Here is a 17,416-nt window from a genome sequence, read left to right on the forward strand (position 1 = left end):
AATGTCATTCCCCAGACTGAACAGCAGATCACAAATGTTTGTCACGTACATAGAAACATACAATGAAATGCATTGCAGCGGAGACCAACACTGTCTGAGAATATGCTGGGGGCAGCCCGTGAATCTCACCATGCTTCCGGCACCAACACAGCATGCCTGCGACTTGCTAACCCTAACCACACATCTTCAGAAAGCGGCAGGAAACCAGAGAAACCCGGTGGAAGTTACAGGCAGCAGCAACAATTGAACCCTGATCTTACCGCTGGCACCGTAAAGCGTTACGATATAATACCGCCCTCATAGATTGGTGGAATTGAAGGCATTCCATACTCCTGGTCCACCGGCTGAGACAGAGGACGTTGAAGACGGGAGGTCATCGATGGTCTATGCTCCCCTGGGAGCAAAGGGCCCAAGGAGAATGATGGTTTCACAATTGGAGTATCCTGGGCCATGGTTTCTTCTGTCCAGTTACACAGTCTCTCTGTCCTGTTAGATAATCAGAGAATCCTTGTCACATCATGGCCATTCCCTTGATTTCATATTTAGTACACTGTTCTGTCCCACAGGTCATTCGTGTGCATAGTGGTTGACTAGAATTGATTGATGTGATACTCCACTGGAAAGGACGGTCTTGTGATAGTCCGTAAAGCAGAGCAGGAAGAAGGGATTATAAACGTGAAATTCTGCAGACACTGGAAATCTTCAGCAGCACGTACAAAAGCTGGAGGAACTCAGCAAGTCAGGCAGCGTGTATATTAATGAATAACAGTAGACATTTCAGTCTGAGATTCTTCATTAGGACTGGAAAGGAAGGAGGAAGCCAGAATAAAAAGATGGGGCAAAGAGTACAAGCTGGCAGGTGATAGGTGAGGGGGAAAGGGGGTGGATGTTGTGCGGTGATAGATTGAAGAGGTGAAGGGCTGGAGAAGAAGAAATCTGATAAGTGAGGAGAATGGAAGAAAGGGAAGGAAGAGGGGAGCCAGAATGGTGGGTAGAAAAAGGAGTCAGAGCAGTTATCAGAAATTAGAGAAATTGAAGTGCATGGAGAGGATTAGTTTGTGGCAGCAGTGCAGTGATATATTGTAAATTATAAATATATATTAAATAAGTAGCACCAAAAGAGCAAAAATAGTGAGATAGTGTCCATTCAGAGATTTGATGGCAGAGGGGAAGAAGCTGTTCCTGAAACAATGAGTGTGGGTCTTCAGGCTCCTGTACCTCCTCCCTGATGGTAGTAATGGAAAATAAGATCTAAAGGTGGCTTACAAGATGTGACTGAATCTCCTGTGGTGCTGGAACTGGAAGGAGTGCCATAAATTGGACCATTTCAGAAATAATGTCTGTTTTCCAGGGACATTTTTCCAAGGCAGTGGATATATGAACCCAGTAATTGATTCATTGTAAAATACTTCAAATTCTTGGAACTTTAAGCATATGTGAAAATGACTGTTGCTTTAAAAATAAAACAGAATTTAGCAGCTTAAGTACAAGAGCTTAAGTACAAGTACTGTACAAAGGGCAGCACAATAGCATTGCAGTTAGGGTAATGGGTTCAGTTCCCGCTGCTGTGTCTGCATGGGCCTCCTCCATTTGCTCTGGTTTTCCCCAAGATGCACGTTAAGGCCAGTCCTGACAAAGGGTCTCGGCCCAAAACTTCAACAGTGCTTCTCCTTATAGATGCTGCCTGGCCTGCTGTGTTCCACCAGCATTTTGTGTGTGTTGCTTAGGGTTAGTAAGTTGTGAGCATGCTATGTTGGTGGTGGAGTCACAGTGACACCTGGGCTGCCAAGCACGATGCTCAGACTCTGTAGGTTGTTGACGCAAATGATGTATTTCACCTTGTTTCGAAGTTTTAAGGAACATATGATAAATAAATTAATCTTTAGATACCTGACCCTGAAATAGAAACCACAGGAGACTTGTTAGTGGCTTAAATAATTAACGATATATGATATAAATATCATATAAATGATTTTGTCCAGCCCACAGAGCCCTTGTGCATTGTGTGAGCCTCCAAACCACAATCTGATCAATACTTCTCAGCTGCAAAAGCAACTCGCACCACCTCCTTTCCAGTTAAAGATTAATTTTTCTTGTTGATTTCTGTGGGAGCTTAAGGTCAACTAATTGCAAATTACTAAAAGCCTTCAGAACCAATAACAAATGTAGAATTAACGAAGCTGGCAAAACCACACTGAGAACGTAGGCTGTTTGTATCCTGACGGAAATATTTAAAGTGGAAGTATCCGCTTCCTTCAGTTTCAGACATGTGATTAGCATCTGTGTGAAGGGTGGAAATCGTTTATCTTTTCTTCTATCCTCCTCTCTTCCTCTCACACTCACAGACATTGTAAAAGTGTTCACTTATTGCTGCCACGGATTGTGTGTTTTGGAACCTAGAATAAGAAAGTGGTATTTTGTGTGTATGTATGTCGCCTTTATCAAAGAAATAACCAATCATTCTGGTTGCAAAATGTTTGTAAAATCCTGTTTGGAACCACAATGTTGATGACTGATTACCTCAGTTCACTGAATTAATGCGGGGCTGAATGAATGAACAAGCCTTCAGGGTTTCTTCTTGCTAACTTGCCTCCTAGATCTCATTTCAATACAATTGCATCCTCCTTGGTTTACAGTAATCAGAATTTTTGCATATGTGTATTACTTAAATAAAACCAATATTTTTGAATTTAAAAAGGGTTACTGGGTACAATGCATTGTATTTTTTTCACAAAGAGACAAGAAGCATTTGACTTGACCTGAAAGTTTTCAATGTGAATTGTGTGAACAGTTCACACACCCTTCACACATTAACACTGAAGTGGCAGACTTCTTCACTGGACTTAGATAGATAGATAGATAGATACTTTATTCATCCCCATGGGGAAATTCAACTTTTTTTCCAATGTCCCATACACTTGTTGTAGCAAAACTAATTACATACAATACTTAACTCAGTAAAAAATATGATATGCATCTAAATCACTATCTCAAAAAGCATTAATAATAGCTTTTAAAAAGTTCTTAAGTCCTGGCGGTAGAATTGTAAAGCCTAATGGCATTGGGGAGTATTGACCTCTTCATCCTGTCTGAGGAGCATTGCATCGATAGTAACCTGTCGCTGAAACTGCTTCTCTGTCTCTGGATGGTGCTATGTAGAGGATGTTCAGAGTTTTCCATAATTGACCGTAGCCTACTCAGCGCCCTTCGCTCAGCTACCGATGTTAAACTCTCCAGTACTTTGCCCACGACAGAGCCCGCCTTCCTTACCAGCTTATTAAGACGTGAGGCGTCCCTCTTCTTAATGCTTCCTCCCCAACACGTCACCACAAAGAAGAGGGCGCTCTCCACAACTGACCTATAGAACATCTTCAGCATCTCACTACAGACATTGAATGACGCCAACCTTCTAAGAAAGTACAGTCGACTCTGTGCCTTCCTGCACAAGGCATCTGTGTTGGCAGTCCAGTCTAGCTTCTCGTCTAACTGTACTCCCAGATACTTGTAGGTCTTAACCTGCTCCACACATTCTCCATTAATGATCACTGGCTGCATATGAGGCCTAGATCTCCTAAAGTCCACCACCATCTCCTTGGTCTTGGTGATATTGAGACGCAGGTAGTTTGAGTTGCACCATATCACAAAGTCCTGTATCAGTTTCCTATACTCCTCCTCCTGTCCATTCCTGACACACCCCACTATGGCCGTGTCATCAGCGAACTTCTGCACATGGCAGGACTCCGAGTTATATTGGAAGTCTGATGTGTACAGGGTGAACAGGACCGGAGAGAGTACGGTTCCCTGCGGCGCTCCTGTGCTGCTGACCACCATGTCAGACCTACAGTCTCCCAACCGCACATACTGAGGTCTATCTGTCAAGTAGTCCACTATCCAATCCACCATGTGAGAGTCTACTCCCATCTCCGTTAGTTTGTGCCTTAAGATCTTGGGCTTCCTTCTCTTGCTGAGGGATTGGAGCAGGGGGCAGGGATTTCTGGATCACTGGGACCTCTTCTGGGGCAGATGTGACCTGCACAAAAAGGACAGGTTGCACTTGAATCCGAGGGGGACCAATATCCTGGTGGGGAGGTTTGCTAAGGCTACTGGGGAGAGTTTAAACTAGAATTGCTGGGGGGTGGGAACCAAACTGAAGTGACGGAGGAAACGGACGTTGACTCACAAATAGAGAAAGCTTGGAGACAGTGAGAAAGGAAGGGTAGGTAGGTTATAGAGAAGGGACGCGCTCAGACCAATGGTTTGGGATGTGTCTATTTTAATGCGAGAAGTATCATGAATAAAGCGGATGAGCTTAGAGCGTGGATCAGCACTTGGAGCTATGATGTTGTGGCCATTACAGAGACTTGGATGGTGCAGGGGCAGGAATGGTTACTTCAAGTGCCAGGCTTTAGATGTTTCAGAAAGGACAGAGAGGGAGGCAAAAGAGGTGGGGCCGTGGCACTGTTGATCAGAGATAGTGTATTGGCTGCAGAAAAGGAGGAAGTCATGGAGGGGTTGTCTACAGAGTCTCTGTGGGTAGAAGTTAGGAACAGGAAGGGGTCAATAACTCTACAGGGTGTTTTTTTATAGACCACCCAATGGTAACAGGGAAGTCGAGGAGCAGATAGGGAGACAAATTCTGGAAAGGAGTAATAATAACAGGGTTTGTTGTGGTGGGAGATTTTAATTTCCCAAATATTGATTAGCGTCTCCCTAGAGCAAGGGGTTTAGATGGGGTAGAGTTTGTCAGGTGTGTTCAGGAAGTTTTCTTGACACAATATGTAGATAAGCCTACAAGACGAGAGGCTGTACTTGATCTGGTATTGAGAAATGAACGTGGTCGGGTGTCAGATCTCCTAGTGGGAGAGCATTTTGGAGACAGTGATCACAATTCTATCTCCTTTACCATAGCATTGGGGAGAAATAGGAACAGACAAGCTAGGGAAATGTTTAGTTGGAGTAAGGGGAACTATGAGGCTATCAGGCAGGAAATTGAAAGCAGATGTTCTCAGGGAAACGTAAGGAAGAAATTTGGCAAACGTTCAGGGAATATTTGCATGGGGTTCTGAGTAGGTACATTCTAATAAGACATGAAAAGGATAGTAGGGTACAGGATCCGTGGTGTACAAAGGCTGTTGTAAATCTAGTCAAGAAGAAAACAAGAGCTTATGAAAGGTTTGAAAAAAACAAGGTAATTATAGAGATCTAGAAGATTATAAGGCTAGCAGGAAGGAGCTTCATTAAATTAAATTAGGAGAGCCAGAAGGGGCCATGAGAAGGCTTTGGTGAACAGGATTAAGGAAAACCCCAAGGCATTCTACAAGTATGTGAAGAGCAAGAGGATAAGACGTGAGAGAATAGGACCAATCAAGTGTGACAGTGGGAAAGTGTGTATGGAACTGCAGGAAATAGCAGAGGTACTTAATGAATACTTTGCTTCAGTATTCACTACGGAAAAGGATCTTGGTGATTGTAGGGATGACGTGCAGTGGACTGAAAAGCTTGAGGATGTAGATATTAAGGTAGAGGATGTGCTGGAGCTTTTGGAAAGCAAGTTGGATAAGTCACTGGGACCAGATGGGATGTACCTCAGGCTACTGTGGGAGGTGAGGGAGGAGATTGCTGAGCCTCTGGCAATGATCATTGCATTCTTCAATGAGGATGGAAGAGGTTCCGGGAGGATTGGAGGGTTGCAGATGTTGTTCCTTTATTCAAGAGAGGGAGCAGGGATAGCCCAGGAAATTATAGGCCAGTGAGTCTTACTTCACTAATTGGTAAGCTGATGGAGAAGATCCTGAGAGACAGGATTTATGAACATTTGGAGAGGCATAATATGATTAGGAAGTCAGCATGGCTTTGTCAAAGGCAGGTTGTGCCTGATTGAATAATCTGAGGATGTGACTAAACACATTGATGAAGGTAGAGCAGTAGATGTAGTGTATGTGGATTTCAGCAAGGCATTTGATAAGGTACCCCATGCAAGGCTTATTGAGAAAGTAAGGAGGCATGGGATCCAAGGGGACATTGCTTCATGGATCTAGAACTGGCTCGCCCACAGAAGGCAAAGAGTGGTTGTAGACGGGTTATATTCTGCATGGAGGCCAGTGACCAGTGGTATGCCTCAGGGATCTGTTCTGGGACCCCTACTCTTTGTGATTTTTATAAATGACCTGGATGAGGAAGTGGAGAGATGGGTTAGTAAATTTGCTGATGACACAAAGGTTGGGGTGTTGTGGATAGTGTGGAGGACTGTCAGAGGTTTCAGCGGGACATTGATAGGACGCAAAACTGGGCGGAGAAGTGGCAGATGGAGTTCAACCCAGATAAGTGTGAGGTGGTTCATTTTGGTAGGTCAAATATGATGGCAGAATATAGTATTAAAGGTAAGACTCTTGGCAGTGTGGAGGATCAGAGGGATCTTGGGGTGTGAGTCCATAGGACGTTCAAAGCTGCAGCACAGGTTGATTCTGTGTTTAAGAAGACATATGGTGCATTGGCCTTCATCAATCATAGGACTGAGTTTAAGAGCCGAGAGGTAATGTTGTAGCTATATAGGACCCTGGTCAGACCCCACTTGGAGTACTGTGTTCAGTTCTGGTCACCTCACTACAATGGAAACCATAGAAAGGGTGCAGAGGCGATTTACAAGGATGTTGCCTTGTTTGGGAAAAGGGTAGACAGGCGGAATAAAGAGGAGGGGGAGGGGATGAGATTGAGGCAATAGACAATAGACAGTAGGTGCAGGAGTAGGCCCTTCGGCCCTTCTAGCCAGCACCGCCATTCACTGTGATCATGGCTGATCATACACAATCAGTACCCCGTTCCTGCCCTCTCCCCATATCCCTTGACCCCGCTATCTATAAGAGCTCTATCTAACTCTCTCTTGAATGCATCCAGAGACTTGGCCTCCACTGCCTTCTGGGGGAGAGCATTCCACATATCCACCACTCTCTGGGTGAAAAAGTTTTTCCACATCTCTGTTCTAAATGGCCTTCCCCTTATTCTTAAACTGTGGCCTATAGTTCTGGACTCACCCATCAGTGGGAACGTGCTTCCTGCCTCCAGTGTGTCCAATCCCTTAATAATCTTATATGTTTCAATCAGATCCCCTCTCATCCTTCTAAATTCCAGTGTATACAAGCCCAGTCGCTCCAATCTTTCAACATATGACAGTCCCACCATTCCAGGAATTAACCTTGTGAACCTACGCTGCACTCCCTCAGTAGCAAGAATGTCCTTCCTCAAATTTGGAGACCAAAACTGCACACAATACTCCAGGTGGGGTCTCACCAGGGCCCTGTACAGCTGCAGAAGGACCTCTTTACTCCTATACTCAATTCCTCTTGTTATAAAGGCCAGCATGCCATTAGCTTTCTTCACTGCCTGCTGTACCTGCATGCTTGCTTTCATTGACCGATGTACACGAACACCTAGATCTCGTTGTACTTCCCCTTTTCCTAACTTGACTACATTTAGATAGTAATCTGCCTTCCTGTTCTTGCCACCAAAGTGGATAACCTCACATTTATCCACATTAAACTGCATCTGCCATACATTTGCCCACTCACCCAACCTGTCCAAGTCACCCTGCATTCTCATAACATCCTCCTGACATTTCACACTGTCACCCGGCTTTGTGTCATCGGCAAATTTGCTAATGTTACTTTTAATCCCTTCATCTAAATCATTAACGTATATTGTAATCAGCTGCGGTCCCAGCACCGAACCTTGTGGTACCCCACTGGTCACAGCCTGCCATTTCGAAAGGGACCCGTTAATCACTACTCTTTGTTTCCTGTCAGCCAGCCAATTTTCAATCCATGTCAGTACTCTGCCCCCAATACCATGTGCCCTAATTTTGCCCACTAATCTCCTATGTGGGACTTTATCAAAAGCTTTCTGGAAGTCCAGGTACACTACATCCACTGGCTCTCCCTTGTCCATTTTCATAGTTACATCCTCAAAAAACTCCAGAAGATTAGTCAAGCATGATTTTCCCTTCATAAATCCATGCTGACTCGGACTGATCCTTCTACTGCTATCCAAATGTGTCGTAATTTCCTCTTTTATAATTGACACCAGCATCTTTCCCACCACTGACGTCAGGCTAACCGGTCTATAATTCCCTGTTTTCTCTCTCCCTCCTTTCTTGAAAAGTGGGACAACATTAGCCACCCTCCAATCAGCAGGAACTGTTCCTGAATCTATAGAACATTGGAAAATGATTACCAATGCGTCCACGATTTCTAGAGCCACCTCTTCAAGTGAGCTCCTTCACTCCAAAGTGCAAAGCCCTCGCTCGCTTTTTGCTGCATTGAGATTGAGATGTCCCCTGTCAAGTGGTGAACAACACATACAAAATGCTGGAAGAGCTGATAGGTCAGGGAGCATATATAATAGTCAAAATATGGGGCCAAGGCCCTTCATCAGGAGGGTCTCAGCCTGAAACATTGACTGTTTATTCCCCTCCATAGACGCTGCCTGACTTGCTGAGCTCCTCCAGTATTTTGTGTGTGTTGCTTACGTCTTCCAACATCTGCACAATCACTTGTGTTCATGAAATTCAGAGGTGACGTACCTCAAACAAGAGAAAATCTGCAGACGCTGGAAATCCGAGGAACTCAGCAGGCCCCTATCTCTGTTTTGAGATTGGAGATGGTCCCCCAACTCAAATTTGGGAGATGATACATGACTTTGTTTTGGCATGAGATTGGGAGATGGTCCCTGAACTCTGATTGCCTAACTTGGCAGAGCAGTGATACTGGGAGGTGACCTGCTGACTGATTTGATGAATGCCAGCTGAAAGATCTGAAACCAATCACCAGCAGTTTATTTTAAGAAGAGTTTTTCTCAATCACCCTAGGGCAAGTATGGTCCCAGAAGAGTTACTTCACTAAACCATTTTAGCAAAAAATTCTTGCGCAGCATGGATTATAATCGTTTTGAAAAGATCCTTAATTTCCAGAGCTGGTTTGAGCATTTACTGAAATTCCTAAACTAATCCTTGATGCAGCACAATTGTAGGTTTCTTCGATGTAATTATTAGCATTTTGAGAAATACTCTGGCTGATTATGAAATAGAATTCAGGTGTGTTACTCGAGGGCAAACCAGTCCCAGCTGTGTGCAGACAATGACCCTTGTGTGGGGGGGAATGTTTCACTTCAACACCAGTCTATCACATCCACCTCAAGGAAAGTTAAAGGCTGCGTGTTTATCAGTGAGTGTGCAAGAGTTGCCGAGGGCAAGGAGCAGAGCACGTGTGCAGGCGGGGCCACTCTAGAATTCCCTCACTGCCCCTCTCTGACTCAAGCTATGCTTCGGTGATCTTTGAATTCGAGGGCAGGGAGCCTTAAACATATTATTGGAGAAAATGACTAATATCAGGGGGCATCATTTTAAGGTGAATAGGGGGTGTGTCAGAGGTAGGTTTCTTCCACAGAGCATGGTGGAACACACTCCCAGGGGTGGTAAGGGCATTTCAGGAACTCTCAGGCACATGGGTGATAGAAAAAAAAACAGAGGGAACAGTTAGATTGATCTTAGAGTAGGTTAAAATATAGGCACAACATCCTGGGCTGAAGGACCTGTACTTTGTCCCATGTTCTACATTCTGTGTTAAAATTTGAAGCTAAGGTTTCCATATATTTGGAAAGCCATTTGGCTAGTCAAAACACGCTGTGAAATGTGTCATCGTTGTCAAATCCAATCAGCGTGATTGTGCCACAATTCAAGCGACAATTCTGGTGTCACAACTTGCTAACCCTAATCTGTACATTTTTGGAATGTGAGAGGTGGCCCACACAGTCATGAGAAGAATGTAAAAACTCCCTACAGAGTAGCTGGAATTGAACCCCGATCCGTGATTGGTGTGACACGTTGCACCAGCCACTGCGTTACCATGTTTCTTTGTGGACACATGGAATGAGTGTAGATAGGCGAGAAGTCTGCTCGTTGAAGGACCCATTTGTGTGTTGGCCCTACGTGTTTAAGACCCTTATTAAAGCCTACCCTTCTGCATAACTTCTGTCAAATTCTGCCTGATAAAACATTCTTGCAAAGCATCTAGGGTTGTATTTTTCCAGTCCGATCTCCCCGGAAAACCTGCTTTATTTTCAAAGCATGCAGTAATCTCTGATGGTTTCAGGATTGACTGCCTGCTGTAGACCTCAGGTTATGTGGGCAGCTGGGCTGATTGAGCTAGTTAAATAATCTAATTACTGAGGTCTGAAAGCAGGCCACGGTTAATCCTATTATTAGCTCTCCTTGTCTTTGCTCTAATTCTGCAGTAGTTGCCTTCCCAGAGTACAGGTGCTTTAATAAAGAATTAACATCCTGGGCCTGGTCTCCATGACAACATATAATTTATATAAAAATAACTGCATTCCAGTAGTACCTGTCTTTCTGGCTGGAGGTGAAAGGTTGCTGGTCAGACCACTGAAACTGTGATTCCAGTGGCCTACCATTTCTCCTCTGATCTGTGCTGCTCACAGCCTGTGTAATAGGCACAGTCAGGTAACTTAACACTGTCCTCTAGCATTTGATCATTATACCTTCTATAAAACTCATGGTTTGATAATTAAAGTCTACAAACACACAGTGAAAATGCAGCAAGAGTCAGGAAGGTCGTAAAAAGAATATATTTCTTTATTTCTCAGCTGGGCTAATGGAATTCAGTCTGGATAAGTGTGATTCAGTTTAGTAGGTGGAACTTGAAGGCAGAGTATAGGGTTAATGTCAGGATTTGTTAACAGTCTTGAGAAACAAAGGGGTCTTGGGGTTCACGTCTATAGATCCCTCAAAGTTGTAGCGCACATTGATAGGGTGGTTAACAAGGCACAGTGGTATTCATTAGTCCAGGGGGTGGGGGGTGGGGGCTGAGTTCAAGAGCCGCAAGGTTATGTTGCAGTCCTATAAAACTCTGGTCAGATCCCACTTAGAAGATTGTGTTCATTTCTAGTCCCGCCATTGTAAGAAGGATGTAGAAGCTGCAGAGGAGATTTACCAGGATGATGCCTAGATCAGAGAGCATGTCATTTGAGGAAAGGTTGAATGAGCTAGGACTTTTCTCTTTGCAACAAAGGAGGGTGAGAAGTGACTTGATAGAGGTGTATGGGATAATAAGAGTTGACAGCCAGAGGCATTTTTTTCAGGGTCAAAATGGCTAATACAAGGAGCCATAACTTTAAAGTGTTTGGAGGAAAGTATGGGGGGGGGGGGGGATGTCAGATTTAGTTGGTATGTGGAATGTCTCGCCAGGAGTGGGGGGTAGAGGCAGGTCTTTTAGGGACATTTAAGAGACTCTTAGGTTTGTACATGGATGAAGACAAATGGAGGGAAGGATTAGATTGATCTTGGAGTAGTTTAAAGGGATGTCACAATGTCGTGGGCCATGGGGCTGTGCTGGGCTGTTAGGTTCTATTCCTATTGCTAAATGAGCACATTTGGCCATTAGTGGGAGTTTGCTGTACACAATATGTTACCACAATGACCACAGAAGGTTTACATTCTTTGTGAAGAGAGGAGTGATATAGTAGCAAGGTTCTATTTCCTTAAAACATTTTCTCCAACTGCATTTTATGTTATTTCCTTATCTCTTCTCTCAGGCCTGCTCAGTGTCTGTTTTTAACCTGCCACATGCTTTTTGATATTTCAACATGACATGTATTCAGTGTTTCAGTCCTGGATCGTTTGGATGTCTGGAATGAGTTCATCACAGACTCTTGTGGAGATTATAGATCATATCCATATTCTGAAAGAGAATTGATGCTGTTCCCTCCCTCCCTCAGTTCTGCTGATCTGATTGAGAAATATGTAAGCATTGAAGAGTCGTTGAGCGATACAGGCCCTTCGGCCCAACTAGTCCATGCTGACCATGGTGCCTGCCCAGTTAGTCCCAATTTCCTGTGTTCTGTCCATATCTCTCTGAGCTTCATCCCTGCATGTACCTGTCCAGTGATTCTTAAATGATTCTCTTGACCTAACATAACCAGTTCCTCTGGCATCTCGTTCCATACACTCACCATCCTCTGTGTAGAAAAGTTGTCTCTCTGTTCCTTTTTAAATCTTCCCCTCTCACCCTCAATCTTTACACATTAGCTTTTGGTCTCTCCTACCCTGGGGAAAAAGACTATTTCTGTTCACCTCATCCCTGCCTTTAATAATCTTAAACATTTCTATAAGGTTGCACATCATTCTCGTCTGTTCCAAGGAATAAAGACCCAGCCTTGCCAATGACTCTAACTCAGGCTCTCTCGTCCTAGCAACATCCTCATAAATCTTTTCTGCACTCTTTCCAGTTTAACCACCTACCTCCTGTTATAGGATGACCAAAACTATAAAGGATTCTAGTGTGGTCTCAGCAACAACTTACACAACTGCAACAAAGGACATATGAGGGGCAAGTGTGCTGCCTGGAGTGGTGGTGGAGGTAGAAACTTAGGGACTTATAAGAACCACACACAAAAAATGCTGGAGGAACTCAGCAAGCCAGCCAGCATCTATGGAAAAAAGTAGACATTTCAGGCCGAGACTCTTCGACATTTTGGCAGGACTGGAGAAAAAAAAGAGTGCATTTAAAAGGTGGAGGTGGGGGAGAGAGATACACAAGGTGATAGGTGAAACCAAGAGGGGGAGGGGTGAAGTAAAGAGCTGGGAAGTTGATTGGTGAAAGAGTTACAAGGCTGAAGAAGGGGGAATCTGATAGGCGAGGACGGAATGCCATGGAATAAAGAAAAGGGGGAGGAGCACCAGAGAGAGGTGATGGGAGGCAAAGAGATGAGGTGAGAGAGGGAATAGAGGATGGGAATGGTGAGGGAGGGGAACATTACCAGAAGTTTGAGAAATCGATGTTCATGCCATCAGGCTACCCAGACAGAATATAAGGTGTTGTTACTCTAACCTGAGTGTGGCCTTGTCACAACAGTAAGGAGGCCATGGATAGGCATATCGGAATGGGAATGAGAAGTGGAATTAAAATGGCTGGCCACTGGGAGGTCCACTTCTCCTGGTGGACAGAGCGTAGGTGCTCAGTGAAGCGGTCTCCCAATCTATGTCGGGTCTCACCAATGTACAGGAGGCCACACAATGAGCATCGGACACAGTATATGACGTCAACAGGTTCACAGGTGAAGTGTCGCCTCACCTGGAAGGACTGTTTGGGGCCTTGAATGACAGTGAGGGAGAAGGTGTAGGAGCAGGTGTAGCACTTGTTCCGCTTGCAACCACGAGGAAGGACGTTTAAGAGATGTTTAGATTGGCACCTGAATGTGAGGGAAATGGAGGAGGACATGGACGTTGTGTAGGCAGAAGAGATTAGTTTAGTTGGCCATTTGATGACAGATTTAATGGGTTAGGCACAACATTGTGGGCTGAAGGGCCTGTTCCTGTGCTGTACTATTCTATGTTCTAAAAACATCTTTCTTACAACAGGGTGTGACCAAAACTGTATAAGCAGCCTCACCTATGACTTCCTGCCTCCAGCCTTTGAGCCTGGCTCTCTTTTCTGCAGTGTGTCAGCTCTCTTCCCCACCCTCGTGTTCCGGGAGTAGACCATTCCCTCCAAGCCCTAACTGTCCCTGCAACAAGGAAACCACAGCTCACATATCTGTTCTCTAGAAAAATATTTATTTGCTTACAAATATTGTCATATATAATGTGTGTTTGAGAATTTACAGTAGCGAATGGGTGGGTTGGGTGGTATGCGATCGACACTACCCTTTCTGTTCCTCCTGGTGTGTCAGGGAAAGGCAGTGGATCTTGTGAGATGGGATTCGTAATGGCCAGTGATTCGTGCATTCCAGGTGCTTAGGAGCATGCGGAATTTGGCCCTACCAATCGCTGCACGCTGGGAACTGTCTGAGTAGCATAGCAAATATTGGTGATATTTACAGTCATGCATATTGGAAGCCAAGATCCCTCCTTGTAATTGGACTTTTCTTGGGGAGCCTGGACTGAGCTTGTGTGCGGAGTGGGGCAAGGAAAACCAGGACTGGATTCTTTAAGCAACAAATTGGAACTCCCTTGGGGATACTGTGTGCAGACCCCTCTCAATAGGAACGGACATTAATTGAAGCAGTGAAGTTTTACAGGAGTCTTCACTCTTTGGAAATCGCCAATAATGTTAAGGAATCAGTGGTCACAAGCCATTGGGAGTGTTGCTTTGATGTTCCTGGATTAGTGGCAGTTCAGTCTGCAGCGAAAGGCTTTCGGCTTCCTTTGGACTGTTGGACAGGACCAGGCCCTCTTGAAGGCATGGTTTGATCCCTTCCACATCATAAGGCTGGGCTCCCAGTCCTGGCACTGGATCTTTCTTGGAGCGCTTTCTCCGACAGTAGTAAGCGATAGCTGCTGCCAGAAGTGTGATCAGGAAGACGCCTGTAATGGCAGGCCAGATCACACTGGTCAGGTCGGCAACCCTCTCCTGCGCAAATGGAGCTGGCTGGCTCATGGGCAACGTCTGTGCCACTGCGCATGGCTCCACCTTGAGCTCAGAATCCCCCAGAGTACCCACGCAGATCTGATAGGTGGAGTTAGGCCTCAGGCCACGGATACTGTACGCTTGCAGTGAGGTTGGGATGTTGAGGGATACCGGCCTGGGGTCGGGACCCGACCGGTCTTTGTATGTCAGGCGGAGGCCCTTGTAGTAAACTGGTGAGAGCCTGAAACCTTGGAGATTCAGAGTGACTGAGGTGCTGGTGGTCTGGCTGATGTTCACCAGGCTTCTGGCAAAGCCCTGGTGATTGCTCTCTATCTCACAGCGGGTCCCATGGAAGCCTGTTGAGCAGGCACAGAATCGGCGCCCAGCCCCGTCCAGTTGGCAGATACCCCCGTTGAAGCAGTCGGCCGAGGAGCAGGACTGTAGCATCCCGTCATGCTCGCGAGCGGACTTGGTGACGGCTCCAGCTGTGGCCCTGCCATTGAAGGGCAGTTGTTCTTCTGGTGGCCCCGTAGCCCGGTGACCCACTGTGGTCCGGGACCCAGGGGTGGGTGAGATCCCTATGGTGGTCGCCAGGCCAGTGGGGCAGCCCAGGTCCCCCAGTGCCAGCTCCACTAACGGCCTGCCAGCGTTGACTGGTGGGAAGTGACACCGGGTCTCTTCTTGCCGCTGGAAGAGGGCGCTGTTAAGCCGTGCCCACTGTACCAACCAGCCCAGCTGGCAGACACAGTGGTACGGGTTCTCTGCCGCCACCAGGCTCCGCAGGTTGGGGAAAAGGTCCAAGAAGCCCTGAGGGATAGTCCTGAGGCCCAGCCCACTGATGTCCAGCTTCTGCAGATTTCTCAAGGGCTTGAAGTCCTCATTCTGCAGCTGAGAAATCCGGTTATTGCCCCGGAGGCTCAGGGAGGTAAGCCCCTCCAGGTGCGCTAGCACCTCCGACACACTCACCAGCCGATTGTCAGACAGGTCCAGCTCTTGGAGGCCCCGCATACCCTTGAACATCTCCCCGTCAATGGTGGGCAAGCCCAGCCCTGCCAGTTTCAGTGACTCGATCTCCGGCAAGAAGACTGAGCCAAGCTCTGTGCCCAGGATATCGTTCCTACTGAGGTCCAGGAGCAGGAGGGTGGGCAGCTGGAATGGGGGGATGTGCTTGAGGAGATTGTCCTGTAGCTTAAGTTCGACTAGACTGACCAGATCCTCGAAGGCCCCCGCCTGGATGCTAGCGATCTTGTTCTTCTGTAGGTACAGCCGTTCCAGGTCCCGCAGCCCCGTGAAGGTTTCGTTGGTGATCTCAGTGATCTGGTTGGCGGACAGGTCCAGATTGTATAGGGAAGCCAGGGGCCGGAAGATCTGGCCCGGCAGCTCAGAAATCTTGTTGTGTGACAGGTGGAGGAGTTTCAGCTCCCTGAGGCCAGCGAAGTCCTCGCTGCGCAACACTGAGATGGAGTTCTCGAAGGCAAAGATGTCCGAGGTGTCAGAAGGAATATGCCGGGGAATGGTGGACAAACCTTTCTTGATGCACCACAGGGTTCCAGAACTGTTGCAGGTGCAGTTGGCTGGACAGCAGTGGAGAGAGGGCAGCTCTGCCAGCAACACCAGAACAGTAAGTCCACACAGTCCCTGCCACGGGATCCCCGTCCTGCCAGGAAACAGAACAGCAGAATCAGAATCAGGTTTATTATCACTGACATATGTCATGAAATTTGTTGTTTTGAGGCAGCAGTACAATACAAATATATACTAAATGACAATGGGGAGAAGGAAAGCTCTGATTTTAAATCTCCGCTGCCTTGTGACCATACCCACCCGTGGGAAAGGCTTCGGGAGTAAACCCCGAGGAAAAAATCCAGAGCCGGTGTCCCTAAGGCAGTTTGATGTTGTTTACAACTTCACTCTGGCAACCTCTGCGATGACACTGGTGCCAAGCTGTATCGGCGCTTGCCCTTCCCTTGGACTGCATCAGTGATGTGGAGTGGGGGGACCCACTGCATGGGCAACAGCCGGTTCTTCAAATCTCCCCACCCAGGCTTGCGCCCTGGAGAGGACACAGTCCACCAGAGGCACAAACCCACGATCTCCTGGGATCGATGGCACCTACTGCTACTACTAAATTACAATAGGAAATGTACTGTGGATTCCAGTTAACTGGACCAGTGGTTCACCAGTACAGCCATTGGTTAATTGGGACAGTCGTTTATTTGGGACAACTCTTAAAGAACAAACACTACTCAAGAAAATAACCAGGATTCCCTGTGCTTATTTGGGACACCATGCCACTTAACTGGGACAGCCGAACTGTTTCTAACTAGTGTCAGTCGTGCACACTTTACATACAACACCGTGCTTAGAAACATAGAAATTTACAGCAAACTACAGGCCTTTCAGCCCACAATGTTATGCCGACCATGTAACCTATTCTAGAAACTGCCTAGAATTTCCCTACCACATGGGTCTCTATTTTTCTAAGCTCCATGTATCTATCTAAGAATCTCTTAAAAGACCCTGTTGTATCTGCCTGTATCATCTTTGCTGGCAGTGCATTCCACGCACCCACCACTCTCTGTGTGAAAAACTTACCCCTGACATGGTTGGGGTGGGGGAGGGTCTAGTGCCCATGATGGAGCTGGCTGAGCCTATAACCAACTTTTTCTGATCCTGTGCCATGGCCCTTCCATACTTGACGATGACGTACATCAGGCATGTTACAAGGGTGCAGTGACAGAAGCCCCAGGTTAGCCTGGGGTTACAGAAGGGCAGAGGTGGTCTTGTAGCGATGTGCTACACACAGCGCTGAAATAACGACACGCAGTCGGTAAGTCGTTTCGAGACTAGTTTATTCAAACTTCGCGGCGCTGGCATTTAATCCCCCAGCGCCCGCCCTCTCCGGGCGGAAATGACGTCAGAGGTGCATTACCAAAGTCTCCCCCCTCGCGCTGGCTATTTGTGAGCCGGTTCACCTGCACAGAGAGTGGGTCGCCACATAA

The 17,416-nt window shown here is 46.4% G+C and overlaps 2 protein-coding genes across 3 annotated transcripts in view; one reads left to right on the forward strand and one right to left on the reverse strand.

The window, feature by feature from the left end:
• coro7 (coronin 7) overlaps positions 1 to 17,416 on the forward strand; it is a 227,002-nt gene that overhangs the window by 52,086 nt on the left and 157,500 nt on the right. The gene's annotated exons all lie outside the window — the stretch shown is intronic.
• vasnb (vasorin b) overlaps positions 13,603 to 17,416 on the reverse strand; it is a 52,727-nt gene continuing 48,913 nt past the window's right edge. For both annotated transcript variants that reach the window (XM_073060078.1, XM_073060077.1), the window contains exon 2: positions 13,603 to 16,071. In XM_073060078.1, coding sequence (XP_072916179.1) covers positions 14,133 to 16,071 — 1,939 coding nt within the window. In that variant the 3' untranslated portion in view covers positions 13,603 to 14,132. The remainder of the gene's footprint in view (positions 16,072 to 17,416) is intronic.

The sequence above is a fragment of the Hemitrygon akajei genome, chromosome 11 (genome assembly GCF_048418815.1).
Source record: "Hemitrygon akajei chromosome 11, sHemAka1.3, whole genome shotgun sequence".
Taxonomy (NCBI): Eukaryota; Metazoa; Chordata; class Chondrichthyes; order Myliobatiformes; family Dasyatidae; genus Hemitrygon; species Hemitrygon akajei.